Raw genomic sequence first — 10,494 nt, 5'->3', positions numbered from 1 at the left:
GAGATGAAAAGAGGGAGTCAAGAGCGAAGAGAGACGAGACACTTCTGAAAACGAGGGTCAATGTCTTTGAAACTTGAAGAATTAAGCGTGTGAAACTGTTTGTTTTTGCATGAGTTTCATACTAAAAGCGTTATGTGAGAGTGTCAGAGAGAAGCTGTCAGAATGTCTGGCACCTTCAAAAACAGTGAGAGTGAGCAAAAACTTCCCAGAGGATGGACCAAAGCCAAATGCTGTCCCCTTCTAGAGACAAAACATGCACACACGCACGCACGCACGCACTCACGCGCACACACGCACACACACACACACACACACATACATACACACACACACACACACTTAGTCACTCACAACTTTCGGGCTCTATCTTTGTGGGGACCCATCATTGACATAATGCATTATACTAGCCCCTTACCCTAACCTTAACCATCACAACTAAATGCCTAACCGTAACCCCCACCCTAACCACAACCATAACCTAATTCTAACCCTAATCCTAAAACTAAGTCTTTTGGCCCCACAAAGCTGTTGTTGGGACCCCATAAGTCTACTGGACCTTTGGGCCCCACGAATATAGTTAACAGGACCACACACACACACACACACACACACACACACACACACACACACACACACACACAGACACACACACACACACCAAGAAAAGAAAAGCAGATTAAACATGACTTCAACAGATTATTTTTTTCTCACCTAATCATAGATCAGTTGGAATGTAATTTCATTTACTTGTCACCATTAATTCAATTTTGTCAAATTATGTCTCCTCCTCTCCGGCCCAAATTTAGTTCCTCACTCCATAACTTTTTAGAAAGTTTTCAACTCCTGTCACACAGCTGAACATTTACACAGCTTATAATTATACTGTCTCTGGGCATCAACTCTGATCTGAATTACTGTGAGAGGGGCTTCTGTCTACCCTTTCATTCAACCACCCGAGCTCGATCCATTTTCCCATTGCAGCCTGACATCTAAGAAGCGACGGGGGTGTGATGGCTGTGACGGTTGTGACAGTTCTCTGGGTCCCCTGTCCGTCACCCTAAACCTTTCACTGGCTGTCCGTCAACCTAACCCTTCCCTTGTCATCGCGGCTCCGCTGTTCTGCAGATAATGCAACTTGTTAATTAGGCATGCAGCAGATTAATTAAACTGATACAGAGGTGTGGCTTCACTTTTCTTCTCCGTGCAGAGAGGAGAGTTGCCATTGCCAAGGTGAGAAGAGACAAAAAGGCAGCGACTTAATGTGCACAGGATTGATTTTCTTACCTCATGGGACTTTATATACCCTGATCATTCTTTAGTCTTCTTTTTTACAATATCGGTGAAAGGCTGCTAAAAAAACAGCCTGAAAAAAAGATCTAGTTGAAGTGAATTTAGGTGCTTCACTTAAATTGTTAGAAAAACAGCAAAAGCAAAAAAGAATGTCGAGTGAGGAAGATAAATGAAAAGCACTAAAGTGAGAGGTGGTGAAGGGAAAAAGCAAGAACAAGAGGGGGAAACATAAAGAATAAAAAGTGCTGGAGTCAGTGGACATAATCCCAGAAGCTCCAACCTCAAGTGCTGGCTTTAAAAAACACCGGTAGTAAAATGGGAGGAAAAGAGAGCAAAGCGCTCTATCTATCCGTCTCAATCCCTTCTTTAAAGCAGGACAAGTGGTAGGAGTGAACACAGGTGTGAGCAGCTGTGAGACTGGGTCTGGCCCAGAAATGGGAAGCTTTAATCTCTGCTGACCCTCTCTATCATCATCCTCTGGGACCTCAGCCACTGTCAACATACTCAATCACACACACACACACACACACACACACGCACAAACACGCGCACGCACACACACAGATAAGAGACTTCTGCCTTATATTCATCCTGATTCCCTGTGTACACACCTTTCACTGACCCATCAGTCATCAATATTAATCTGCTAGTTTTCGTGCCTGTTCCACCACTCACCCAAGCCTCTTTCCTCCTATTTTGGTTTTATGGCCCCTAACTTTAATCTTTTCATTAACTTCCATCGCTGCCTTCAGCAGATGTCTGTGCCCTGTGTCAAGACACCAAGTAATTGCGAATGTTGCTTCATATCGGCTGGATGTGTAAAAAGGCCTCTGTTTGTTAACATAACAGCTGCCTTGAAGTGGGGCCAAAGAAATCAACTATTGCAGGTTAAAGTCTTAAAATTATTTTTATTTTAAATAAAGAATCTACCATTGGGGTAATACACAAATCTTATTCTAAGAACATTATGTTCTCATCTATGAGTGACAAGGTCAAACAACCAATTTGGCAATGGCAAATGTATTACTTCTATTTTTTCTATTGGGATGCTAATGCTAGATCCTTATTGAACAAAACACCAATGCTGTTGTTTTCTTCAAGAATTATACTTTTACTCTTAATTCTAATACAGGGATCTGTTCTATTTCAATAAAATGACAATATACAGTCTTGCTAGAAAAAATCCTAACACAATGGAAAAGCATGAAAACAAGTATTAAGTTGATTGCAGAATCAGTTTTGTTTTAGGGAAAGGTTTTAAAAGGCTGAAAGTAAAATTTGGAGATTTCTTTTGAATGACATGTTCTTTGTGTATTTGTCATGTGTTGTGCTTGCTGGGACATATGAGGTTGCTACTAGATAGATATAACGTGCTCCGTCCCTCTCTGCTTCTGTCGACAGGAACTTCGCCCTCATTGATGCCTGGCAGACATTCTTACAGCCACACACACTGGAAGAAGAGGCAAAGCAAACGTGGGATTGCTGAACTGAGCTGAGACAAACTGACGTCACAGGCTCGGATTAACCCTTGAAAATGACAGGGATGGATGTCTGACACAACACGAGCTGTTTGAGATTGTTTTGACACACCTGAAAAGTGACTGGTGTGTAATGTCATGTGATGAAACTAAGATGTGTTTTCCATTTTCCTCCGGGGGTTTAGCATCTGATCTAAAGTAACTGTCCCACACTGACGACAAGATACAACGCTAACAATCAAATTATTCAATTACAACTGCCTCGGATTGAAAGAAAAATCAAATTAAACCGTTTCGGAATAACTCGCCTTAAGTCAAGTACAATGTCTTACAAAGAGCAAACCAAAAGCAGCGGAGTGAAGAAATAAATACTGAGTATTTGTCAAAAATAATATGTGTTCAACAGACAGAAGGCTCAAAGTCAACAACACGGATGTCTTCCTCAAATCGTCTGATTTTGATACAGCGTTTTCAGTGATGTCGTCCCTATTTATAGTTTGTACTAAACTGCTTCCCTCCGAAGAATGTTCGGTGTGGAGGTATTTTTTTCTTCAAAAACAGGTCATCGTAGCCCCATGTTTCAGGTCATCAGTAAGCTCGGATGGAGAGTAACTGGGTCGAGTTAGAGGATAGGTGGGAGATAAGACAACAAAGGAAAACAGAGAAAGGAAAGTAAAAAGAGTACAAAGGGATCTGTTATCGTCCCGTCGACACCTGGCAGCACTTTGGCAGGCCTCGGCGTTGACTATGATACAGGCTGACTCGGGCAGCCAGGGGGTGGAGCGCGGGGCGGGCGGGGCAGTGCAGTGCAGAGAGTGGGCTTGGGCGGAGAGTTCTGAGCTGCAAGGTGGGAAGTAGTGTTTGGGGAGAGGGGGACAGGGATACAGGCAAACCGCAGTTGGCAGCAGAGGAGAAAAAGGAAAGGAGGCTTTTTTTTTTCTTCTCTTCTGGTTCAGACGTGGGCGTGGTTGTGGCCCCGCTCTCCTCCGTGGTGCCCTCTCTCTCTGTGGCCGTGCCTCTTGTGCTTTCTGCGCTCCCTCCTTCCCTGGTGGTGGTGGCGCCGGTAGCGGTGGGCTCGTCGGGCTGATGGAGCAAACAGAGCGGGATAGGGAGACAGTGAGATAGGAAGAGATAGGTGGGATAGGAAAGGCCAGGTGAGTGAGTCAAAAAGAGTGGAAGAAATGATGTAAGAGGGAGAAAAATCAGAAGCATACGCAGGGAGGTGAGAGCAGGTAAGGGATGAGGGAAAAGGGATAAAAAAAGCAGCTCTCTGCAGAAGGGTTAGCGGTTTCCACCACACTGAGAGAATCTGTTTTATCTGACATTCAGTAGACAGGGGGCCCGTAGCAAGAGCACACTAAGCTAGCCACCCACTCACAGCCTCAGTAAAGCTCGCTCCTGGGGTGTACTGCCAAGTTACGTTGCTCTGTCCCTTTCTGGATTTTGCCAACAAAGACATGTCATCTGCAATGAATGATAACGACATCATAACTCTGGGCTATAAAAAAAAGCAACTCTGTCCAAAGATAAAGAAAAGGAAAGGAAAATAATTCTTTATCACTTTCACCAGAAGCTACATTATTTCAGTATTTCATCATTACTGTCACATTGTGAGCTGAGTGAAATCAAATACAAGGGACAGTTTGCTGAATATTTATATACATCTCCTCTGAAGAGGCAAGATAATTATGCTGAAAAGTTGGGACATTTATTTTGTCATCTCAGTCATAGTCGGAGTGAGTCCTATTTAAAATGATTGTAGATAATAATAAATAATGTTTGTTTTAAGGCTCAAAGGAGATCAGATGTGTGAACGTTGCGTAATGAAAGATTGATTTTAGATGCTAAACTGCACTAAAATAAGAGCTGGCTTTAAAATGGATCATTTCACTCAAAAGTTCCATGAGAATTAATATGAAAATATATCGTATTTCAGTCCAAATGAAAATGTTTAGTTTTTAAACACACATCCTTTGCATTTAATAAAATGGTTGCAAATCATTTGTTTTGAAAAGTCTAAGAAAGAAAGAAAGTGTAAATCACTTCAAAGGAGACCCTACCACTTCTAAGTAAGCCCAGGCGGTTTCATTCATATGGCAACTACAGTAATCTTTTTGCTTGCAATTATTAATAATGAGAGCAGGGATGGTGAGCCTGAATGTGCACGGTGACAGCCCGTCCCGAGGGCAGTTAATAAAGGTGGTTCGTCTTACGGTCCAACACTGGCATGCGCATGCTAAAAATAATAAAATGTAAGGGGCCTAACAAATGGAAATACTGCTGTCTTGTTGTCTGTGTAAAACTCACATTTTATGCAGATGATTTTAGGCCGGTCCCATTTGCCATTGGCACGACACTTAGCAGTGGGCACGTGGCGCTGCAGGAAGCCGTCAGCACACTGGTAGCGTGCGACAGAGTGGATGTCATAGTGGGAGCGCTTCCGACCAATCAGGAAGGCATTATCCACCGCGGGTGGGGCTCCGCAAAGCACTGGAGGGGAAAGAAAAGAGACGGCACAGAATATTAATAAGATTGTCCAGTTCTGTTTATCTTGATTTCCTCTGTGTAATAAATATACATTCCATAATAATGATTTCCACCTGAGTTCACCTTATCAGAGTGCATGATTTAAAGAGTTAATTAAATGTCTCTTCAGGTTTCTGCAATCAGTGTGTATCCTGACGCCTGATTTGAAAGCACACATCTCTTAGAAAACCAGTTACGGCACTAACTATGAAAATGTGGATTTAGGCGTCTGCAGGACAGGCGGTCTGTCCAAGTCTCTGAGTGAATGGGCGGCATGCAGTGAGTGATTCAGACAGAAAGACGTAGAATCCGAAAAATGTTTACACACGCTGAGATGGAAAGAGGACTGACATTCCGTTCAGAGACTGACAGGATGGACAAGCCTCAAACAACTTCACAGGTATTTTACCTCTCCTGTCAGAGAGTGCCAGTCTCTCGGGTGGTGGAGGCAGCGGAGTCCCTACATGGCAGATCTGCCTCTCAACATAATGTCCTTGCCCTGTTGGTTTCTTTTAAAGATTAGTTTTGGGCATTTTAGGCATTTATTTGACAGGACAGATGAAGACATGAAAGGGGAGAGGGAGGGGGAATGACATTCAGGTCGGAGTCAAACCCTGCACCACTGCGTCGAGGACTAAACCTCTATAGATGCCCGCTCTACCAGTTGAGCTATGTGGGCGCACTCTCTATTAGTTTCTGCTGATGCGGCTAGAGTTTTCTTACAAAAGTCACTAGTCTGATGTTATATTTACACGGAAAATAAGCTTCTTTATATTCTGACGGATGTATTTTTTTTACTATCTTCTAAATGTATCATATGGATTTAAATATTCATGAGATCTAAAACAAGTCACAGCCTGAGCTCCTTTGAGAGAGAAAACTACTATAGGAGCTAAGTAAGGTTTTGAAAGTTTGAGGTGAAAAAACGTCCACGCTGCCACAATCCAACAAAAAAATGCCCTATTTTGCCAAAGCCAGTACCTACAGAACCATTGATTCCACCCTTGAATGTGATTTACAAACTACCGTTCTAATAGCGGTAAATTGAGGGCATCAGCCATCAGAAAATGTTGACAAACCCTGTTCATTCCCTTGTCCTTGTCCTAATACCTCTTAAATTCTTAATAAAGGAAAGAAATGTCATTAATTCTGATGAAAGGTTTAATGCCGCATTTACAGTTTAACGTGTTGTGGATGAAGGGGGCAAAAAGCACTTTGCTTCTCACTAGAGACGATCACACACTCAACACAAATGGAAGGCTAAAAGGTAGTTTTCCATTAGCCCTAACCTATGTACACTGTTGAACGATTTCTCGCAGCAGGGAAAAGCAAGGTCAAAATGTATTGAAGTAGGAATAAAAGAAAATGTCACTAAACTCAGAAAAAAGATATGGAGCCATGATTTCATGGGAGAACTAGTTTTTTAAAAAAAATGTACTTTTTAAAACTCTCTAAGGCTGCTTGTCAGTCTTTTAAGTAGTGACTTATACCGTTGAGTGTGGATTTTTGTTAAACCACTGATTGTTTGAGACTAAACATTGAGCCACTCCTGGTATCTGAACGTGCCTGATAGCAGATGAGTCGCACACACTGTCAGAACAATAACTTTGCTAACATGATGCGATTGTGTATAATATCAACACCCTCTTATGCTGTGGGTTGCTTTCTGTGAACAGGCCGATTTTGAAAATTCAGACTAAGTACCCAATACACTCAAGATGGTGGCTATAATAAATGCAGCAATAATCAATATTTTCATTCCAATTATCGATCACATGTAATGTGAACTCTATCAAGTAATGTAGCTGGAGAGAGTGGAGTTGTTAAGTCTGTGATTTGCAAAGCTGAGAAAGTAAACCATTAAAATATGCCACCTTAGAAAGTAAGAAGCAAAAATTACAGTGTTAAAGTGTCTGGATTAGAACTTTGAAAAAGAACAAAGGTAGAAGTTTAAAAGGTAGAAATGGGGATGTGTGGGTGAAGAGATGGAAAATGAAGGAGATGGAGAAGAAAGACTAGAGCTTTAGAGAAGAGGGGGTTTGTGGAGAAGAAAAAAAGGATATTTTAAAAGTTCTAAGCATAGTACAGTATGTATCCAAATTAAAAATCTTGAATAAAGAATGCACATTACTGCATGTATGCACATATGGCATAGGTGTTGTGTTATAGTTGTAGTATTGGATGTTAATTTTAGTGTAGCCGACATTAGAAGCTGTCACTCCTGCAGGTGTGTGTGCTTAGCTGCATACTTGAAAGCAGCATGTTTCTAGAGTGTGCTGTGTGCCCGGGGGAGTCGCTGGGAGTTGGTGGCATGGGGAGAGCTGCAAATAGTTAGGTGCAGGTTCTTCTGCACTCCTCTATGACCTCATAGCATCCGCACACCTACTGGCAATGCTGTTAGAATGAATCAGAGAGATGTGAAAGTGTGCACATTCTCACTGAAATGCTTCTGGGAGCAACGTCTCACAGTAGATGAGGATTCTTGTTTATTAAATAAACTGCACTGTTGGTGTGGGTGTTTGCTGAGGTGCCACTGACAACCCAGACCACCTGACAAAGTCAAAAAACAGTACCGTGCCGTACAAAATACTTAGAATGCAATATACCATATACTATGGTGTATCTTTACCATCTGAAGTACAGTATATGAGCAAACAAGGGATTCAACTGCAACAAGTTGTATGATGTTGTAAAAGATAATAGAGAGAAAGACAAAAATTATATTGAAGATTCCTACAAACTTTATTGACATCACAGAGCAAACTGTACTTACACAGCACACATTTTAACAAAAAAATGACAAAAATTCAGGGTACAAGTGGCCGAAATGGGTTTCCTCAGGAGGGGGGCTGGCGGCTCCCTTAGAGACAGGGTGAGGAGCTCAGTCATCCGTGGGGAGCTCGGAGATGAGGCACTGCTGCTTCACATCGAAAGGAACCAGTCGAGGTGGTTTGGGCATCTGATAACGATGCCTCCTGGGGGCCACCCTAGGGAGGTGTTCCAGGCACGTCCAGCTAGGAGGAGGCCTCGGGGAAGGCCCAGGACTAGGTAGAGAGATTGTATCTCCAACCTGGCCTGGGAACGCCTCGGGATCCCCCGGTTGGAGCTGGTTGATGTGGCTCGGGAAAGGGAGGTTTGAGGTCGTGTACTGAAGGTCCTCTTCATCACTATATTTTGCAGCATTAGTACACTGTGGCGCATTATGTTAAGGGTTAATGAAACAAGTTCATGGCACAAGTTTTTAATGTTTATGGTAAAATATTACCAATATGCAGTATGGTATAATCTTTGGCTGAATAATTGATGCTGGTTAACAGTTGCTGCTTGAACAATAGTAAAGTTTGTGTTAAAGTAACTCAATTCTGTTGTGTCTCCTCTCCAAAGTGTTTAGACTAAAATAGTCCCCACTGTATCATGCCCCATTTTAAAGGTCCTGGGAGATACCATGTTTCAAGTAGCAAAGGGGTGTTTGAGTACTTAAATTAACTATACTTGCATCAATTGTTCAAACTAACGATGTTTGAGTGTATTAGGTAATATAATGCAAGTAAACTAAGATAACAGTAAGGAAGTAGAAATGTATTTGAAGTGGTTGTTGTAGTTTGTGTAGTAATGTGTAATTGAGATAATGAAAGTGGCAGGCTATAAAAAGGCTGCCAGTTTCCATTCAGCGCTGCTGCTGTCAGGACTACATGCTGCAGTTGGTGCTCAGTTTGTTTGTTTCTTGTGACCATTTTTGTCTTCATTGTTGGTGAAATAGACACCTATTGATCTGCACCGTACCTCTGCCTCAAGTCTGATGCTGTAAATATCCAACCGCTATGCGGCCATTTTAACTGGAGGTCCTGCCCCCGCGACCCGACCACCAGATAGGCAGACAAAGATGGATGGATAAACAAAAAAAAGCACAGGTGTCACCATTGACATTAAAGATCCTATATTGTGCTCATTTTAAGATCCAGATACTTGTATTTTGGGGTTCTACAAGAATATGTTTACATGCTTTAATATTAAAAAAACTTCAATTTTCCAACGCGCCATTTTAGCGCCGTCTCTTTGAGCCCCCCCTTCCAAAAGCCCAGTCTGCTTGGTATGGTCAGCATTTCTGGATCTATGTAATGAGTCCAAATCTCTACAGAGAACGTTTTGTCAGTGAGCCAGTGAGCAGTGTAGTGCGGTGAGAGAGAGCAGATCCTTGGAGGTCTTTTGGCTCGTGGACTTCTGCTGTGTCCCTGCACACACCTCCCTGAGGAGGATGTAACTATCTGTAGCAACAATGTCTACAAAATGACAAGATAGGGTCTCTGGGGGGGAAGTCTGTGGCTGCTCAGGTGGGGTTGGTGAAGCGGACCTTCATCTCCTCCTTCCTTCTCTTCCTATCTGTGACCAGACATATTCATTTTCAGCACTAAACACAAATCAACATAAGGATTAATAATATATTGGAATTATAGCACATAGACTAACATACTGTAAATAAGGGCTGTCAAAATGAATGTGATTCTGTAATAACAAGTTAACGCAAATTCCTTTTAATGGCACACAAGTGCTCCGTGATAACATCCAGGGGAAACCCGCCATCCGGATATGAGAGGAAGGCAGTTTCTGCCATGGATGTGGTGTATGCTTTTGAAGAGGCCGGGCTGTACCCTCTACGACCTCAGAAGGTTAAACCTCATTCTGAATTGCAAAAAAACAACTCTTAAGAGCCACACCCTTAATCTAAAGAGAGACTTCCCGTTCGAAATAAGAGGCTTTATAACTTGCTTAACTTCCTAGCGCAGAAATGGACAACTGAAAGATGGTTAGAATGTCTAGAATTATCTCGAGAAGAATAAAGTACGTCAAGTCTCAAATACTTCTTTAGCTTAAAAAGGTCCATTCACAGCAGTTAAGAAATGTGTGATTAATATGCAATTAATCACGAGTTAACTATAGACAATCATGCAAATAATCGTGATTAAATATTATTATTGACAGACAGCCCTAACATATATCCTGTAAATGAGCTGTGCCTCAATTAAACACAGTAGGAGTGTGTGCACTATTTCAGCACAGACACTCCTACTGTGGCTTCCTCACACACATGTGAACTGGTCTTTTCCCTCAGTCCCTTCAGAACTAAAATGTACACTCACCGGCCACTTTATTAGGTACCCCATGCTAGTAACGGGTTGGACCCCCTTTTGCCTTCAGAACT

General features: G+C 42.2%; 1 protein-coding gene across 2 annotated transcripts in view; it reads right to left on the bottom strand.

Annotated features, from left to right (window-relative positions):
- Nucleotides 1-3,315: 3,315 nt before the first annotated feature.
- ncanb (neurocan b) overlaps nt 3,316-10,494 on the bottom strand; it is a 137,511-nt gene continuing 130,332 nt past the window's right edge. For both annotated transcript variants that reach the window (XM_034881613.1, XM_034881614.1), the window contains exons 15-16: nt 5,076-5,258; nt 3,316-3,851 (exon numbers count right to left, since the gene is read on the bottom strand). In XM_034881613.1, the coding sequence (XP_034737504.1) occupies nt 3,721-3,851; nt 5,076-5,258 (314 nt within the window). In that variant the 3' untranslated portion in view covers nt 3,316-3,720. The remainder of the gene's footprint in view (nt 3,852-5,075; nt 5,259-10,494) is intronic.

Source organism: Etheostoma cragini, chromosome 9 (genome assembly GCF_013103735.1).
Source record: "Etheostoma cragini isolate CJK2018 chromosome 9, CSU_Ecrag_1.0, whole genome shotgun sequence".
NCBI lineage: Eukaryota > Metazoa > Chordata > Actinopteri > Perciformes > Percidae > Etheostoma > Etheostoma cragini.
Note: the sequence above shows the minus strand (reverse complement) of the source record. Positions and strands in the feature narration are given on the sequence as shown.